The 20,059-nt window shown below is 43.8% G+C and overlaps 1 protein-coding gene and 1 long non-coding RNA gene across 2 annotated transcripts in view; one reads left to right on the top strand and one right to left on the bottom strand.

Annotated features, from left to right (window-relative positions):
• The window catches only part of TSPAN2 (tetraspanin 2), a 57,496-nt gene extending 42,993 nt beyond the window's left edge, over nucleotides 1-14,503 (top strand). The window contains exons 3-8 of the mRNA XM_081914480.1: nucleotides 6,851-6,948; nucleotides 8,048-8,122; nucleotides 8,984-9,082; nucleotides 10,288-10,362; nucleotides 11,966-12,049; nucleotides 13,452-14,503. Of these exons, the coding sequence (XP_081770606.1) occupies nucleotides 6,851-6,948; nucleotides 8,048-8,122; nucleotides 8,984-9,082; nucleotides 10,288-10,362; nucleotides 11,966-12,049; nucleotides 13,452-13,517 (497 nt within the window). The 3' untranslated portion in view covers nucleotides 13,518-14,503. The remainder of the gene's footprint in view (nucleotides 1-6,850; nucleotides 6,949-8,047; nucleotides 8,123-8,983; nucleotides 9,083-10,287; nucleotides 10,363-11,965; nucleotides 12,050-13,451) is intronic.
• A 1,117-nt stretch (nucleotides 14,504-15,620) lies between these two features.
• LOC309371633 lies at nucleotides 15,621-19,663 on the bottom strand. Its single transcript, XR_014169229.1, has 2 exons — nucleotides 18,306-19,663; nucleotides 15,621-18,249 (listed from the first exon to the last, which is right to left on the bottom strand). It is a non-coding gene; the product is annotated as an uncharacterized lncRNA (long non-coding RNA).
• Nucleotides 19,664-20,059: the final 396 nt, after the last annotated feature.

Genomic DNA, 20,059 nt, shown 5'->3' on the forward strand with positions numbered 1-20,059 from the left:
AACCGAGGTACCACTGTACTTGGAGCTACACTGGATACAACTCAAAAGTAGCACACAATTAACAAAATGACCACGAGCACATTTAAACTAATGAAACTTACAAGTATTTTGTTTTTACTTACTCCCAAGTCTAATTTGTGTTGTGTAGATGGAAACTAAGCTTCATTAAAAGTTTCTGTGGATGTTTCCCTCCAAACTTACATAATGATGATACAGTAGATATTTTCAAAATCAGCCTGAACATAAACCACCATAAGCTCCCTGTCTAGCAAAGAATTGTCTGTTCCCAACTTGGGCTCTTTTACAATGGTAGCAGTCACGGACTGTTCTGGAAAGGAGTTACATCATTAGGCAGGGTGTTATTGGTGCTGTGGGGTTTCGAGCGCGTTTCACGCCGGCTGCATAAACAAGTAAACTTCCTCTGAGGTTAATTATGTTGCAGAACACTGGCTGAAGGTTTGCATGTCACCTTAGAGACAGGACCCCGAAGAGGAGAAGGAACAAGCAATGTACAGCTTGCCTGCCTGGAAGAGAGCTAGTTTGTGTCCTCAGTGCGCACAACACCCCCACCCAAGTTGCAGCTGCAAAGTCCTCTCTGCCCATAAGCAACGCAGAGAGATGGAATTCTGCATTCACCACTTGAAACAAAGACCCTGTTCATTCATGGTCATCGCACACACAAAAAGCCCTCTTTCCCCCCCTTGTTACTAGGTGCTAAGCCATGTTGTGAGGCTGCTGCTGTCACCTCCACCACCACCATGCTCAGAGGGAGCTCTCTTATTACTCAGAGCAAAATGGAGGCGAAAGAGCAGCTGCCACATAGGAGGCAGAACTAAGCAGGCGGATCCCTGGCTAACTCCTTGAAGTGTCTTTTGCATGGTCTAAACCAGAGGTGGAAAACGGGTGCCCTTGAAGCAATTTCCTTTGACCCTGGAGGATTTACCAAGGATGCTCCTGCCCCAGCCATCGCATCGTGAAGGGGTGAGGACATGTTGACAAGCAGGTGGGACGAAGTTCCAATGCCAGCCATCATCATCATTTTATTTGTATGCCGCCTTTCCACAGTTTAAAGAGTGCTCAAGGCGGCTTACAATAGGAAACAATTTACATAATAACAAACATAGCAAGGTAGTAATAAAACGCATAAAAAACCCTACATAACCAAACTGAACAATTTCCACATAAAAATAAAGATACAAAAAAATCAGTATCAGTAACAGCAGCAAAAACTCCCAACAAAATTTCCCCCCAAATACCCCAGTCCTCCTGGGCAGCAGCAGCAGCAGCAATCCTTAAGAGCCTGTCAGGCCGCGCCTTAGGCCAGGTGGAGAGAGACAGAGCAGGGCCCTCAGGCTCTCGGCAGGTCAGCCAGATGGCTACAGGTGTTCAAATCCAATTGGAGGAGGCCGTCAAAAAGTTACCAAGCAGCTTGGTGCATGCACAGACACCCTATCCCTTGGCACATGGCAGGATGAGCTGGTCATTCAGGACCATGTAGGAATTCCACCCTCCAATCAGCATTGACCTTGGAGTGTTGTTGTTGTTTTTATCTTGCCTATCCTGTACTGTCCAATGAGTGGTACCTTATGAGATGGTGGGTGGCCACAAATGGGTTCCTTTGGTTCCAAGAGAAAGTAGTCACCCCTGAAAATGAAGGAGTGGGGTTCCCTCAGAGCACTCTGCCATGGGTATCAAGCTTCAGGGGGCAGGAACTCTCTTGGGGACGTGCCTAGCTCACCCCCCTAGAGCTGGCTAGTTCAAGAGCATGTATGAGTCAGGCAAAGGATCCGTCAATGCACTATGAGTGGTGTAGGGATGGTGATGCAGAGGCAGTACCCTGACAGCTTCTGGTTCAGAGCCAGGATAGAGCTTAGTCGGAACAGGTCGTCCCTTAATGGAAATCCCAACACTGTAAATTAGCTAGCAAAGTTGTTGCTCCCTGCAGATCCTGTTCAACAGTTGATAAAGTTGTAGACCTTGCTACCTCCCAAAGGTTGCCTCTTGCTTCTTCATTCACTTCTGTGCCCACAAATGTCTGAGCCTGGAGCTTTTCTACAAAGCCGGCTGCTTTCTTTATCTCAATAAGCTATGATGCCTTGAGGCAGGATGCCAGACCCTGGCCACTCCACAGCGCCCTAATTGCTGGGCAATTTGCCCTCGCTTCAGTGGTTTTTAGTGCTTCACTTTTGTGTGACTCACTCGGCTGAACTGTCATCTTTGAGCAAAGCTTCCCTTTTAAGGCATGTTAAGGGAAAGCACCTCTAACCTTACTCACTGAATAGACTCCCTTGCGGAAGAGAATGTGTTGCCTGCCCTTTGAAGGGCTTTCCTGGACAAGGGTGAAAAATGAAAAAAACTTCTCACATTTCTCTTTAAGAGGGCTTGGCCTTTGCCTTGCAAAGATCTAGCAGAGCCTGGTACATCCCCACCCCATGCTGACCAGCTGGAAAATATGAATGAGAGAGATTTAAAAGCCCTCATTGACATACGTATGCACTCAACATTACTCAAGCAAGATAAGGTCATCTCGGTTCACGGCTGGTTTTATAATTCATAGTGTATTAGGCCATGGATGGCCAACTCCAGCATTTTCCCTCTAGACAACGTCCCAAGGGCTAGGCCAGGACTGGGGAATTTTTTTTTAGCATGGGGGCCATGTTTCCTTCTGGGCAGGCATCTGAGGGCCACATGCCTGTGTTGGGCAGGGGCTAGAAGTGAAAGTGGTCAGAGCATCAGTGTCAGTTTTACTTTTGTACATTCAGCACTGACCTTGGCATGGTTTTGTCCTCCTGCCTATTCTGTACTGAGCAGGCAGAGAGTGGTACCTTATGGGATGGTGGCCACCAATGGATTCGTTTTGGTCACTACAAGAAGGGACATTGTGGGCAAAAGAGAGAGCAGGCAAGATGATCAAACACCCTGGGAATCAAGTATCAAACTTGAGAAGAGAGGGACAGGAGCACTCTTGGGTACATGCACTATTCACCTACCCAGAGGTAGCTGACTCAGGGGTTGGTGTAACTCAGGCATGGCATCCCTCAGCAGGGGCTAGTTTCTGCACAACCTCAAACCCTCTTTGCATTCTCCATTCAGCTAAGCAAGAAGCATATCAGAGTTCAAGGATACATTCCAATCAAACAAAAAGATTCGGAGGGTGAAGCAGTGGGGTTTGCAGCTTGGGGAGCAAGGGGGTGACTTGAGGAAAGTCCTAAGGCCCAGACAGAGAGGCTTGGAGGGCCACATTTAACCCCATGAATGAAGTACTCATGAATCAACCATTAGAATTAGCCTCCCTCTTTCAAAATTATTATTATTATTTCATTTATTTCACACACTTCACCAGCAGGTTCCAAGGTGGGTTACTACAATTTAGAATTGAACAAATTACAGTTAAAACTTACAGTCACAGAAACAGGGCCCAATACAAGTACAATGCATGTAATAAGTGGGTTTATTGAGTTTGTGGTGGTCACAATGGTTTTGTTGTTGTTGTTTAGTTGTGTCCGCCTCTTCGTGACCCCGTGGACCAGAGCATGCCGGGCACTCCTGTCTTCCACTGCCTCCCGCAGTTTGGTCAAACTCATGTTAGTAGCTTTGAGAACACTGTCCAACCATCTTGTCCTCTGTCGTCCCCTTCTCCTTGTGCCCTCAATCTTTCCCAACATCAGGGTCTTTTCCAGCGAGTCTTCTCTTCTCACGAGGTGGCCAAAGTCTTGGAGCCTTAGCTTCAGGATCTGTCCTTCCAGTGAGCACTCAGGGCTGATTTCCTTTAGAATGGATAGGTCTGATCTTCTCACAGTCCATGGGACTCTCAAGAGTCTCCTCCAGCACCATAATTCAAAAGCATCAATTCTTCAGCGATCAACCTTCTTTATGGTCCAGCTCTCACTTCCATACACTACTGGGAAAACCATAGCTTTAACTATACGGACCTTTGTCGGCAAGGCTGGTGTCTCTGCTTTTTAAGATGCTGTCTAGGTTTGTCATTGCTTTCCTCCCAAGAAGCAGGTGTCTTTTAGGGTGTTGTTTTATGAAACCATCGCTCTGGCACTTATACTACCGAAGAAGGGAGCACATCCTTCCTCCCTGGCATTTACCTGGATGGGGATAGGGCAGGGTAATAGGACAATGAGCCTGGGGGCCAGGCCTGTGTGGGTGCACCAGTGGTGGCAATCCAGTGCTCACACTGGTGTGTCTGCACAATCATGACCTCACTGCCACCCTGCCCCATCCCCATCCAGGCAACCTGCAGTGATGCCAATGACTGCCCCACCACAGGTGCACTTCTGAAAATATGTTGCACATTTGCACAGGGTGGCACTACGTCTAATACTGACATAGAAGTGGTATTAGGAGAGAAAAGGCATCCAATATCTGTGGAGAGGGAGAAAAGAGGTGACTAGCCCAAATCATGTGAATGTGATGATCCTGCAGAAATCACATTCCTGGAACGGTTTGGAAACTGCAGTGTTCTCAGAAAAGCATCTTTCTTGGTGCTAGAGAGTATATCTTGAAGGTTCAGGTTCAAGCAACTTCTTTGCTTGGGGAAACTTTTGTCTAAAATTTCAAAAAGCAGCTGAAATTTCAAAAAACAGGGTACATAGTATACATCAGGTCCCAGGTATATACTGTACATGCTTCTGGAGAAACAGAAAACATGGTGTGCTTTATTTCTAAAACAACCTTTTGGGGTTTTTAACTAAAGAAACATAAAACATTTTTGTATCAAAAGCTTCAAATAGTGCCTTAATGGGCAACATCAAGTGAAGCCTAATGGATACTCCTGCTGCCCTCTGGTGGAACATCTTTGGCTTTGCATCTCAGCACTCGGAAGGTTTTGTCTGTGCAGCCATACACTTCTCAGAGGGTGAATATCAGTTGTGGAGCTACAACCTTTACCTGACCTGATCCAGGGACATAGCATGAATCCACCCAATGGCTTCATACTGAGCCATATTTTGCAGGGAGGGTGGCAGAGAAGAGCATTATTACACTTCTGGAATTGAAAGTGAACAATGCTGGCAAACAATAGCACCTGTTCCTAGGTGATCTGAATGGCATGGTGGTGAGTGGCAGAACACACTGTCATCTTCCAAGTTCCTCCCTGTCCTACCTCATTTGTTGGAGATAACAGCTGATGCTTCTCTTGACTATGGGCATAGAGTTCCAGTTGCTCATCTACAGGAAAAGTTCTATCCTAAATAGAGGCAGTGGTGTAGCGTGGGGGTGCAGCGGGGGCCGGCCGCACCGGGCGCAACATCTTGGGGTTAGGTTTAGGGGGCGCAAATCCATGGGTTAGAGGGCGCAAATCCACGGGTTAGGGGGCGCAAATTACTTGCCTTGCCCCGGGTGCTGACAATCCACGCTACGCCACTGAATAGAGGTATTTCTCAAACCTCCATAGACTTCTCAGAACTTAGATTGCAACTCTCAGCAGTCCTAGCCAATGAAGTGTACTGCTGGGGCTGCTTCGAGAGCACCAGGTTGAAGAATGCTGACTTTTAAGGAAATTGGACTGTTTCAAGGCCTTCTTTGCAAAAGGACCATAGCAACTCTCCCTATCTGTGACACCTGGAGAAGCTTCATTGATACCTTGTATGGAATCCTTAAACTAGCAAACCCAAACTTCCCTGTAGATGCCCTTCTTCCCTGTAAGATGCCCTTTCAGAGTCCATATTCAAGGCAAGATTCTGGAATTCCACAGCAAAGCTCCTCAATTCTTTAATAAGAAGAATAATGCAAATAAGCTAATGTGTATACAGTGGGTTAATTTGCATTACTGTTATGAAGCAGCCACCATATAGAATGAGGCTCAAGTGCACACAGATATGTTATGATTGTGATGCAGGAAATGATAGAGGAAGAAAACGCAACAGATGCTAGGAAGAACTTTATTGTTAAGAGCTGTTGCCTTCATGTTCTGTTTGTCTTTCTGTTCTGAACACCTTTATCTTGTACCCCACCCAGATATCTGTATTGACAAAGGGCGAGTTATAAATATTCATAATAAAATAATTAACTGTCCTGATTGTATGTTTCCCATAAGCATTTGGCTGCCACTGTGGGAACAAAATGCTAGACAGGATGGACCTATACACCCAGTTCAAACACAACAAAAAATATTTGTTTATTATCACATGTCAGAGCATTGGGCTCATGTGCAACTGCTGCTTCTCTCTTCTCCAGCATAGCTCCAAAGAGGTGATTGAAATTTCCAGTTCCACTTTTTATTAACCACGGTTTAATGTTGCATCCAATTCCTAAACTGTGGCTAATTTTAACTATTTTTTTAAATAAAAAACAACAACAAACAACAAACAAAAAAAACAATCCGGCTTCATAAGCTAAGGTTTGGAGTTAACTTGTTTCAATGATTAAAGTTGAGACTAATCACAATGTGTCAGGGTTTCAGACTGCAGTTAGTCTAAAGCAGAAGTGAAACTTCTGAGCTCATCCTTAGGCCAAGGAGTGGGCCTATCTATTGTATTTTAAGAGAACCTGCCTTTCATCACAGAGCCCCAGAACAGGTGATAATCATATAATCATGCAGTATTGAAATCCAATTAAACAATTTAAATCAAACTAATAGAGGTCTTACAATTATCAAAGGCTAGGATAAAGAAGTGTGTCTTCAGCAAACAACAGAAACCATATAATGAAGATGCTTGATGCAGCTCTAGTAACCCAGGACATCATTGGCCTACTTGGTGCCAAAAATTGATTGCATGGAACAGTCCCATTTGGGGAGGGAGGGGAGGCAGACAAGAACCATCCCTAGTGCATAGGTAGGAAATGACATGGGGGAGATGTTCCTTGTATTCTTTCTCTGATGATTCTGTCTTCCCCGTAGGACTCTATGTGCTAATAGGAGCAGGCGTGCTGATGATGACTGTGGGGTTTTTTGGGTGCTGTGGAGCTGCGCGAGAATCTCAGTGCCTGCTTGGAGCAGTAAGTAATGAACTTATGCACAACTTGGGTGTGAAATTAGGGCTTTTCAGACACAATATGTTGTTACCCCTTTCACCTTGTGGCAGAACCAAAACACCTAGTAAGCGTAAGGTCCTTTCTTCTCCACTTCCCTTCACACTCCAGCTTTGACACTTCCATCGTAGATTTCTTAAAACCCGAGTTCCGTGTTACATCTGAAAAGGGAGGATCTATAATAATGTCAGTTTGCTAGCTAGAATCTTAAACCAAGATCAAACTATGATTTAAGATCCTCCATAATTGTCAGATGGCAGTGTTGGTTGCTCATGAGTAACCTGTCAGGACTTCGACCTGTCTTTTACAGGTTTTATTTTGGTGCAAAACTATTTACAGTGCAGAACCACAAGTTCATGTCTGCCTCAATTGCTAGCAGAATCCGGGAGTGGTCATTTTCAAGTCCTCCCCCAACATAAGAGCTTAGTCACCCCCAGCCATTTCCTTCCTTCTTTGTGTTTTACACCTCTGCGCAAGGTGGGCGATGGAAGAGGCGTGCTTCCCTCCTGGCCGGCTTGGCCAGGAGTGGTGCTGAGGCTCCCAGCAGCATCCTCTAGCCCTTTCCCCTCCTTTACCCGGGAGGTGTGGCTTTTCACACCCTCAGACTGACGAAGGGCGGCGCTGGGGCTCCCTACAGCATCCTCTGGTAGCTTCCCCTCTTCCCCACTGGAGGTGTGGCTTTCCCCACCACAGGAAGGGGAACTGCTTCTCCAGATTTTCAGAGGTTCCCTGTATCCCAAACTGCCTCTCTGCCTCCCTTCCCTGTACCGATGGCAGCCCCCTGACAATAATAAACCAACATTAAACAGGATTTCCCTGTTTTGGACATACATGGGTTGCTATCTTATACTGAGTCAGACCATTGGTCCTTAATGCACAGTATTTTCTACACTAACAATGGCTGTCCTTCCCAGCCCTCCCTGGAGATGATGGGAACTGAACGCACGCAAAGCAGATGTCACAGCCCTTCCCCTTTACCCTGTGGCCTGCATAATATATTTACTGCAGATCGTCAGGGGAAGGTTGTAAAACCTAAGCCTGTAATCCTGTCTCCATCCTTTTGCAGTTCTTTACCTGTTTGCTGGTGATTTTTGCTGCTGAAGTCACTGCAGGAGTTTTTGCTTTTCTTGGCAAGAAAGCGGTGAGTTCAATGTTTGCTGTGCACCACCCCATCCCCAGAGTCTCATGCTAACGAGTAGTTTATAAATGCATAAAACAAACAAAAGGTAAATGTGTCTTTGATGATAAACAGAGGAGGTTAGAACCAGATGAACATGTTATGATATAAGGAGCTGTCATGGGTGTAGAAGTCCCACTGATTCCAGCGCATTTGAAGGTTTACACCTAAAAACGTTAAAGTGTGAATTAAACAAACACATGCAGACTTTTCAGGGAGCCACTCAGTGGCAAATTCAAGTTTGCTGCTGGTGGAAACATTTCTTTCTTGCATAATGCATACTAAGTAGTTTATTACCCTAAATATAAAACTACAGTGCCCTGGCAGATTTCACCTATTGGCTTCACTTAACACGTTTGGTTGTGAATGTGGTGGTCTTCCATATGAGATAGCTCAGTTGGTAGAGCATGAGACTCTTAATCTCAGAGTTGTGGGTTTGAGCCTCACATTGGACAAAAGATTCCTGCATTGCAGAGGGTTGGACAAGATGACCCTTGTGGTCCCTTCCAACTTTACAGTTCTATGGTTCTAGGAAATCTGCCAACCCAAAAGGTGGTCAAACTGCTGCCTAGCCTTTCTCCTTTGGTACCTTCTTAGCCAAGTCCAGCCCCCAGGTCATGCTGTGCCTCTGGGTTTTCCTTTCTTTAAAGCTATGCAGTAAAGTCAGATTTCTTCCCTTCTGCTTGTCTTTTTTTCACTCGTCTCTCCTTCCTGCCAAGTAGTAGAGGGACCAAGAGCCTAGAGGGAAGCCAAGAAACTGCAGAATAGTCCCTCCAATTGTCACCATCATGATCTCATTGAGGTTGTCTGTCTGGTTTACTGCAGGCTGTTGAAGAGGTCCAGCACATCTATGAGGAAGCTTACGAAGAGTTTGTGAATAACGTGGGGACAAGCAACAAAACCCTTATCCAGTACCATGAAGCAGTGAGTAACTTCTGAATTCATATCTTTTGCTTATCAAGGCTGCCTTTATGAAGTTTCAAAAGAAGGCTTTAAGTCAGGCATACAGGAATGGAGGTTAAGGCTTGCTTCATCTTCACTGCTCTGACCTGGTGGGTGCTCCTTACTTAAAGTACCTGAATTTCCCATTCCACAGGAAGTGGGCAAGATTCCCTATGGCATATGGCTTAAATACCTTTAACAATAAAGACCTTCGGTCTATTTATTTACATTTATTTATTACGCTGTTATCCTGCCCTTTTTTCCAACTAGTTCAGGGTGGGGTGCGTAATTTCCTTTTTTAAAAAATCCTCACAATAACCCTCTGAGTTAGGTTAGGATCTGCCATAAGCCAGTGCTGAAAGCTAGATAAAAATGGCCTAATCAAGCAGATATTTCTATTTGCATACAGATTGGAATAGTATGTGAACCCTGACTTCAATAAGTCCTTTAGTTTGCATGGTTGTGCTTGAATTCATTTGGCTTAATTGACTTTGCTGAAAATTGAGCTTAATGAAATACATTCAAATTGTCAGGTTCAGCAGATTTTCAGCACTTCTCCCCCCCCCCTATCGGCCCCCCGGCAATACTGTTTAAAAAAAATTTTTAACAAGAATATGCTAAGCATATCTGCTTAGAAGTCCAATTAATTTCCTAGTTAAGGAGCCTGTTGGAGTCACTACCTTTGGCCTAACCTCTGTTACTGCTGTACCAACTAAGGATGTTGTTAGGAACTAATATTGCCTGCATTTTGAGTGCTACAGTAGCCAGTGAGGAAACATCGCAGGGAGATATGGACACATCAGGCCAGTTTCAAATCTCTTTAAACTATCATCATGTCCAGCCTACAGCTGTGCTCGGATGAAGGTTTCCCCACTGTTGGTTGCACTAAACCAAGAGTTCAGGGGGTTGTACTCCATCAAAGAGATGCACAATGAACAGGGGGAAAACAGTAGTAGAAGGGTAGACTGTGGGCAATATTATTGGTGCAAGTATATTTTGGAGCGTATGAAACTTCAGCCTGGAACAAGAGTTTAATGTGAATTTACAGGTTGATGAAAGAACACTGTTATGGACTGACTCATAAATATAATAAAGAAATTTATTATTTACGAGGGGGGTTTCTTTATTTAAAAAATCTGTCTGGTGTTTGGTGGTTTTCTTTTAACATGTTATCTCTGTCTTTCCAGCTTCAGTGCTGTGGGAGAGGAGGAAATGATGCTGCAGTGAAGCCCACCTGTCCAAAAGACATTGAACAGCCCAGAGTAAGTGGCTCTGATGGACATGTTGCAAAAAATAGCCCTGGGATGTGATAAGACGTGTAAGTCAGCAAAGCTGGTGGGAAGCCAGATGAAATGCTCTGGACGAGGGCTATTTGGCACTGGTCTTTTTTCTTTCCATTAGTCATTTGAGATGCTACTGAGGAGTATGCCAGCAGGACTGACTTTCCAGCAGCTGTCAACCCTGCTAACTCTGGGCACCTTTATAGATCTGAACAATACCACTGCAAAGCACAAGCAATACTTAATGAAGGGAGAGCAAATCATTGGCAGCCTGCTTGCTTCCCTTATCCTTGATATTTGCTTGCTGATTCACATGTATTCCTGCTCATGTCACACCGAGAAACAAGGCCAAATTAGGCAACACATGAAATACATTTATCTGTATTTATCTGCGCTTCTTCCCAGGGCAAATGGCAGCTTTATGGGAGAGGGGACTTTCCCTAGGACCATGGCATTGCAAGAAAGGGTAAGCCCATGCAGTGCAGTCCTTAAAGGTCTCTTGACAAACAAGAGGCCTAGCAGAATCTGATGGAACCTGGCTGAATTAAATAAAGGTGCCCAAACTTTCATAGCAGGTTCTACCTAGGTAAGAGGTCTTAATTCTGTATTGGGTGAAATTAAGCAGCATACTTTATTCGTAGCATTTGCCGTTGTGGTGTAGATTCAGATTATGCAATTTGTGGCACACCAACACCCTTCCTCTGCACTGTTCCTCTCTCTGCTTCAATTCTTGATGCACAAATGCCACAAAACTTTGTGAGAAAACCAAACAGGAAACAACTAGGAGAAGCTGCAATAAGGAAATGAGAGAACAAAAGTACCTGGTATGCCCAAGATTGCTTCTTGTATGCTTGTACCTGTCAGAAGGAAGCAGCAGCAAATTAATCCTTGTTTACAGGTTTCACCAAGCAAATTATAAGAAGAGCAACATCAAAATCACAGCAAAACTTTATGGGTGCTATTCAATGCTATTTCTACTCAAAGTTGACCTATTGAAGTTGATGGACATTGCTAACTTAGGCTCATTACTTTCAGTGGGTCTACTCTGAGTAGGCCTTGATTGAATATGTGTACGATCTTAAATGAATAGTTTTAATAAATGTCATCAGGGCCCAGGGCTCGGGCATGCTAGAGTGGTGATGTGAGGTCCAGTTAGGCTTATAACAGGCACAAATATCAAACATTTAGGAGATTATGATGGTTCAAGCCAGTGCTTCTGTAGTGGTGTGCTGGGTTGCCTCAAAAACCAGAATCCCAACCACAGCAAAGGCAAGGAAGGCAAGATGGAGCAGAGAGACAAAGCTGGTGAGGTATGGGTGGGTGAGAACTGCTGCTGCTGTCAGGAAGCTCCTCAAGCCACTCTTCTCAAAGGTAGCTCAGAGGAAGCAAACATGGGAAGGCAATTCCTACATCAAACAGGACAGTCAGGGGCAGAAGTTGTGAAGAGGAAAGGGGTTTACTAAGGTAGATTTTCCCCATGGTTGCCACCAAGAATGTGTCAACTGGTCCTTAGTAGAAACCGGAAGGGCTCTTCAAGACTGCTTTGATGTTTAAAGCATTGTCAACACCTTCATGTCTCTAACAGAGTTGTCTGACTGAAATCGAGACTCTCATTGACACAAATCTTCGTTTAGTTGGCATTGTTGGGATTGGAATTGCTGGGATCACAGTGAGTAATTATCTGATGACAATACTGGTACTGCTGCTTCTGTTGTTGCTATCTATGTGTTTGTGAATCCCCCAGGTCCTTCCAAGCCAGTGGAAATCAGGTTGCTGAGGAGTTCAGAGTATGAATGTAGATGTCCCATGTGTGGAACTTAGGGCTCATCCTCACTTCTGCTTGTCCTGTGCCTTGAAAGTATGGGTCCAAGCACTTTTGCCTTTGCGCTGCTTCTTTCTTCCAGAAAACACGCTCTTTGGAGTTAAATTGGAGCAAATGGCAGTCCACGGAAAACATGACAGAGGCAGCCCTGATTATTCACATGTCTGCACCAACCCCTTCATACTCTTCTGCTTCAGACACCTTTCTCCCCTGGTCAGCTCTGATATTGGAAGTAACTCCTATTAAAATTAGATCCCCAAGCCACTTGTACACACCCCATTTTGCACATGAGTGGGGCAGACGTATGAACAACAAAATGGATGCCCTGTTCATGTCTAGTTGGGCCTGACTCAATGCATTCTGCTGAGAACATTGTTTTCCCTGCTCTGATGCTGGCTACTCAGCAAGTTGTACCATGTAGCCTCTAGGTGTCAGCATTATATCAGTTTGAATGGATTTTATGTCTGTACTGTTGTTTTGAACTCTTTCTTTCTCTCTGTGTGTGTACATATTTGAAAATTGCTTCAGGATGCCTCATAGAAAGCAATTCATAAATGAAATAAGTGATAATAATTATACACAAGACTGACTGTTGTAGCCGATCCTCAGGGCCAGAATAAATGTGGCCTTAATTGCATAAAAGGAAGCAATGTGCGTGATTTTTTTTCAAATGTAAAAAGGCAATGCAGGGAGACCCTGAGTAGGACTGAGACATGGCAGATGGAAAAGTGTGGTTTAACCCCTCCCCCTACACCACAATTTATATGAATAGTCCTCTTCCCCAAAGCTGCTGCCATGCCTCAGAGGGAAGCCAACAGAGGTTTCCCTCACAGGACTAATAGCAGCTCAATGAATGGGATAATTTCATCAGGATTGTGATATAAATGACAATATTAAGACCCCACCTACCTAGCATGATTTAACCCCCACCACTCAGCAGCTATTTGCATTCTTTAAACGTGCATCTTAAATGCTTTCATGCAACTAGCATCGTATTTTAGTTTGGCTCTAAGTCACCAAATGGACAGAAACACACATCAAATGAACAGAAATTTGGATATGTGAGGATTGCTCCAAACGATATCAGCCATGCCCTGCTTCACATTAAGGATTATGCTTCTCTCTGATGACTCGACTCTCCACATCTGCCTGAGAGCAATCACTAACGTTCTCTGAGCTGCCAGACATAGTGACAAAAATCTCCCCGTGTTTCCTGGGCATCCTTTAAAATATGTTCCTTGTGTTCCAGATCTTTGGCATGGTCTTCAGCATGGTCCTCTGCTGCGCAATCCGGAACACAAGAGACATGCTCTAGAACTCTTGCTTCGTAGCATTATCTTCACCCTAGGGACCAGAGACCGGAGGACTTCTGGATGAATCTGCAAGTGCACTTGTCCGCTCAGCTTAACAACTGTAACCATTTTAATTAGTGGCGTTAACCAACTGACAGAGAGAGAGAGAATGAGAGATAGATGTTTGGGGAGCGTGAGAGTTTTACATTGTTTGCATTTAAATTAAGACAAGGAAATCTGAAGCAAACAAATAGGATGGGCGTAACAATGTCTTCTTCAATGCAGTGACAGCATTAGAAACTAAAATTTATTTGAAACATGACTTTGCACATGTGTGCAGGTGATCAGTGCCTATATCTCCATGTTCAAGTACATGTGTGTTTGTTTGTAGGCACACAGATGCATGTGGTCCAGCTGCACAGATATCTGTATATATGGTACTCCATATGATTGTATGTATGTTTTGTGGGTGTCTGTATTTTTGCATGCACGTTCCTGCAGTATATATACACTTGGGTGCATACCCAGGCTAAAGCCCTTTCCAAGTGGCCTCCTCATTGCTGATAAGCCATCTCATTTTTATCCAACAGTGTCCAAAGGTGACTACATTTAACCAATTGGATTGGAAGTAAATGATACACGATTGGCTCTGTTCCTGGACATCTCACCTTGGAGAGTTTCGGTAGCTTTCTTTGTCACATGCAGAATTATCTTTAATCCCTGAAGGCTCCATGGGGAACACAGTGACCTGCACAAAAGAAAGTAGAGGCTTTTCTTAAAAGATGGCAGCATCCAGTCAAATCAATTAATAAGTGTAAAATGGAATTAACTGGGAACATGGGAACTTTTTGTGAGACCTGTGCAGCAATGTTTTTGAAAAGGACCTCTCTCTTTTTTCCTTTTCCAAAACTCAGGTTGTCCTTGATGAGGAGCTTAACCGTGTTCTATATACACTGGGCTTCCTGATTGTTGCTGTTTTCTCTAATAAACACCACTTTGTGCCTTTTGATTTAATTATTTTTAATATCCGCAAAAGGAAAGGTCCCTTCTGCACAATTGAAAAGCTGTGCTTCCAACTACATTGGGTACCTTAGCATCATAATCACACAAGTTTCTTTAATGTTTATATCACACCTTCCAACTTTTGGCTATATAAACTGTGCCTTTCACAACTGTGCACTAATATTTCCATATTCTGTCGCACCCATGCCACACAGTCCTAAACACATTTATTCAGACATTATGTGTCTCTCTGTTCAATATGACTGCAGCCTTCATGAATAAGGATCATAGATTTGCTGCAGGGTATAATCATGCTGCTGTTCACAACTTTTCATTTGCTGCATGAGCATTTCTGCACTGGCTTAGCACAGAAACAGTTAAAAAAACAGCAGTAGACAAGCACTGAAAGAGCACTGCAGTACTGTAGTAGCACAGCTGATGAGGACACTGAACAGTTTTTAAAATTACATTTAAAATAAATGTTCCCGATATTTTGCAGACATGGAGTGGAGCAGGTGGGCACTGGGTCCTACTTGGCATTAATGAGATTTCAGACAACAATCAGTTGGTTCCATGAAGCAGTTATGCTGAGAAGCTACAGGGAAGTTGTTTGAACTCTGTACAACAAACTGATAATAACTGTGGCAAAAGGATTCTCGCTTGCACAATGGGACTTCCCCCTTCCCGCCCCATGTGTGTCCCATGTCCTCCCCAAATCTGCTCCAGTTGGGCAGTTGGGGAACCCCCAGAACAGCCTTAAGGGTAGGAGGGAAGAGGAAGGGGGGGAGTCCCATTGTGAGAATCCTTGTGTTGACAGGATATTACTTAGCATTCCAGTGAATCCAAGCCTGGACATTTATTTTGCTAAAAAATTGATTGTTTGGAAAGGACTAGAGACAAAAATGAGAAACTCTGGGTGGTTAAAGCACAGCATGCTGTGAGCATCCTTCCATGTCATCTGTAGCACAGTAAGATGTAGCTGCCAAACTAGCCTTTAGAGATTAGTTTTTAAAGTAAATGTCAAATGGTCTGTCTTTGCCTTATCCCTGTTTTAGGAATGAAGGTAGTTGACTCAGACTTATTGCTTGAACAGAGGCTGCTCAGTCTCCTGGGACTATGTGTGCATAGGATCCACTTTATAAAGGTGATGCCAGTGAAAAAGCTAGCTTCTCTGGCTAACATGCACTGACCTTTCTGGAAATCCTGTCCCTGGGGTACCTGCAAACCGAGTGGGAGGGTCAAGATTTTGGAATGAGAGAAGTAGCAATACAACACCGATTATTTCCACCAATTCTTTCTGAGAATCTGAGGCTGGCTTCCAGCAGGGCATTTCAGTTAGGTCCTTGTCCTACGTGTGACCAAGTCATGCTATTATTGTCCAAGATGCATTGTGGGTGAAAAAGAACACTGTATGATTGAAATACCTCAGGAGTTAGTTTACTGTTTGCCTCTGTGTTTTACATTATTTCTATTTATTTCTACTAAAAATGTTTCATGGAGAAAAATAATCTGATGGAATTAAACCAGCCAGGCGGTGGGAAATATTTTATGGTGCAGTCTTGATTCATCACAATCACTGGGGCCTTGAGCTGCATCCTTGGAATATTTATATATATGGAGCCCATTTCTGGCAAGCTGCCATTATAGGAGTCAGAACTCTGTTATTTTGTCCTGTTTAATATTCAGTTCTTTTGTTTTGTTTCATGTTAAAAGAACAGGTTAGTGAAAGACCACGTGTTTTCTAAAATGCTATGTACCTCATGAGCCTTTGTTCCATCAAAATTTCTTCAAAGGTTTGAGAACTTAGGGAATGTGTAGTGTGCACCCAAGTGTGTATGTGTGCATATGTGTTAGAGAGAGAGAAACACCAAGTTGTGCGTAACCTTTTCTTCCCATTTCCCCAAACATATGTTCATGTGCACCCCATTTTCCCTAGATTTCAGTTAAACCACTTTATCAGTCTCTACTGCTTGGCCCAGTTCAGATATTTGGACACCTTCCACATGCTGGGGGCTAGGCATAGTCTCAGGAATCCGTGCATCATGTGCACAATTTGCCCCACTCACACAAGAGGTCATTTGCTGCAGGCCGCACATGCTCCTAGCACCCAAGCCCAGCTCCCAGTTTATGAAAGACACTTCCAAGACCCTGAGAGGCTCAACAAGGTCCCTGTTTTGTCAGAGAAGCAGAATTGTCTGCATCACACATCATTTTTATCTGAGATTTTCAGGTGGGGGGGTCAGAAATAGCTGTATATACCATAGTCTGTGTGTGGAGAGGGTGTGCATCGTTGCTCCAAAATTGTCATCTAGATGAAAATATTTTAAAATGAAGACTTCAGGAATTTCTGCCAATTTTCCATAAGATTTTGGCAGGGAGAGTAAAGCCCACTGTAGCTGCGAGTGGTATATGTGTCCTTTTATTTATTTCTAAGCATTTCTACTTTGCTCTTCTATTTGAATAATTAGTATTTCCCTTAGGAGTCAGGTCATCTTCTCCATTAAAATGCCCACAAATTCTCAAATGAGGCCAAATGCGGAACAGTCACTAGAGAACAAGAACTTCTGGGCCTTTCCATAGACTACCCTATCCTTCCATCTGTGAGCTCTGCTTTTGTCCTTGCCTCCTCCATTTTCCAATCCTGATCTTTCTTTTGACCCTGACAACTCAGGGACAACTTGTACATTTGGATCCCATTTCAGGAACTAGGAGTGTTGTCCCAGACCCTGTAATACAACTTTCTACAGTGTTTTCACAGTTGTGCTGGTCCTTGTCAGCTACCATCCACTCTGGGAAATGCCTTGCCCTCCCAGTTTTATGCTTCAGGATCAACCCAGGAAGCCCCATTTAGCTGAGCCCTATTTGCATACCTGCCTTATACTTATGAGACAAGTGAGCCATTAACCTAAATGCAGCTTGAAGGAAGAGTTCTACTCTGCTTCATTCTGACTGTCGCATTCCTTATTGGCAGATAGAACTATACCTACTCCCTCTGCTAAATGGAAACTATGAATACCAGAGCAAAGTCATGGGATGGCACCAGTTCAGAAAAGACTCCAAGCTGGCAACTTCTCCACTTTTGTCATTTCTGTGGAATGGCTCTGTCCTGTGCAGACCTCACCCTTGTCTGCTGAATAGTGCTGATAACTGAGCCATGGGTTGCAAGCCAAGGGTGGGGATGTGGTATCCACACAGACAGATTGGGCAGCGCTGTGAAAGTAGAGCAGCAGGGATATACACATGCACACACACACCATTATTTTGAATTAATGGGCACTGCTTGTTCAGCCTCAGAGCAACAATGACATTCTGGCTTTTGTCTCTTTCATCACCGACTTCATCAGAGTTGCCAAGCTTGGAGAAATCAGTCTTGCTTCCCAAATACCATCTGTTGTTGCTTGGTTGCTTTTTTTTTTTTTTTAACCTCTAAGTGCCTTCTTGGAAACAGGGCTGGGAGCCAGTTCTGCAAGTAGACCTGTCTTTTTCTTTCTTTTTAATCAAAGTCAGACTTGAACTCTACTGCTTTCTGGTGAATTTTCACTTCCCTGCATGTCTTTCTATGCATGAAATTGTTATACCAATCCTCAGCTGCTTTCCAAAAATAAAAAATGATTAGTTTGGAATTTTAGATCAGAAGAAATGTAGTGGCACCTGGTGCCTATTTTTCTGGATATATTTTTTGTGTGTCCCAGAAAGCATCATATATTAAGTCTATTGGTGCCTTTAAAAAGTTCACAGCTGTAGCCTTCCCACCTCACTATGTCATAAATTATTTACAATTGCATACTGAAGGATATATCGGCAAATACTGGTGGATTATTATTTAGTTCTATCACTTTCTTAACCTTTGTACTTTTCTAAGGTGTTTACTAATGGTATGCAATCAGGGAGCATGCTGTCAGTCTGTTTTTGGAAACACGGGTTCCAAACGATTGCCCAGGCTTCAGACATTTGTTTCAGCCAAGTTGGCAACTTGGCACACTCAGATGACCATACCAGGCCTTGATGAGAGTAGCACAAAGAATCATGAGACGGCTTCTCCCTCACATTTAGTAGACGTACAATAATGTTTACAATAAACGAGAGCTGTGCCTATTGGTGGTCGATGCTGTGGCAGGCAGGTGCCACCTTGGGTTCCTGTGGGGAATTTCCCCGTTTCAGTGTGCTGCTACTTCTTTGCCTGAAGCATGATAATATTCCCTTTCTATTTCCAAGCTCTGATAAGGAGTGCAGTGTCTTTCCTAAGAGGGATTAGTGTGAGAAATGTAGGGATCCAGCAGGAACACCAGACAGCAGATAGAGAACACCTTGGAGCTAGTGTGGTCAGATTCTCCCAAACCTCTTCAGGATATCACCGCTGCTGAGCAAGCAATGCTCCCCAAGCTACCAAACACAGCACATGTGGTCTACCTCAGCAGTAGGACTCTGCAAGACTCACCAAGCGACGCCGTGCTGCTTTAAGCAAGGGAGGGTGAAAGAACAATTTGAGAGCCCTTTAAAAAATACATTGAATAAGCCCTTACTTGGAGGGGAAGCTTTTCTAACCTTTGTCCCTTGTGGAGCCATGGGTACATTATGCATCTAATAGATGCTCTGTCCTCCTGCCTAATGTAAATATGGGCATTCTCACTAGCCATGGGAATGACTGTTTACACTGAGTTCGGACCTTTTGGTAAGTGGTGTGTCGAAGTGTCTATTGAAAAGTAGCACCTGGCCACTCCTGGGAACTTGCAGGGATCAAAGCAAGGCCTGAAAACACAGAGCTGCAAAATAGCCGTGCCTCCTGTGCTGATACCCCCACTGGAAACACGTGCCCAGTTTCTAGTGAAATGGATGTGCAAAACTGTTTTTATTTCCACCTTTTAAAGCCTATGTGTTAAAGTTTGTATAAGAGACTTCATTAACTCTTCAAATGTTAGTAGAAATATAAATAAACATAGTCCTCCTTCACAGCATGGTTGATATCTGACAGCATCAGTGCATCAAGTTCCTATCATGGGAAAGCAAATTTGTTCACCATCTAGCCATACCCTCTGGCTGTAAATGTTATTAGCCCTTGTTCTGTTAATGAAACGTGTTCTAGTTTGGCCTGCTTTCTGAATGCATTTTTTATCAGCCTTTCTCTACTGAAGTTGATGCAGAAATCTAATAAAAATAATAATCTGAAATGAAAGTAGTGGTTGTCTCTTTTTGCTGACCAACATTTTAATGCACATTACATGTATTAGCTTCCTTTCTCAGATATATCTCGGATGGTATGTTGTGTGTGGAACAGACTGGTTTGGGATGTGGAGGGGGAAAGTCTATGGCTCCAAAGAACATTTGCACTAACAATGCAATGAATGTGTGCTAGGCAGTGCTTTTTTTCCTTTAAAAAAATGTTTAGGGGTACTCTCATTTTCCTACTCATATTGAAATACTGCCCCTCAAGAGGCCAAACTTAGATTTGCAAAACGTTTAGGGGTATGCGTACCCCTGCATACCCCCAGAAAAAAGCACTGGTGCTAGGATATATACTAGTAGCATGTTGAGCCATGTGAATGATGGGCATGGCATGTTTTGA

The sequence above is a fragment of the Podarcis melisellensis genome (genome assembly GCF_964234715.1).
Source record: "Podarcis melisellensis genome assembly, chromosome: 6".
NCBI lineage: Eukaryota > Metazoa > Chordata > Lepidosauria > Squamata > Lacertidae > Podarcis > Podarcis melisellensis.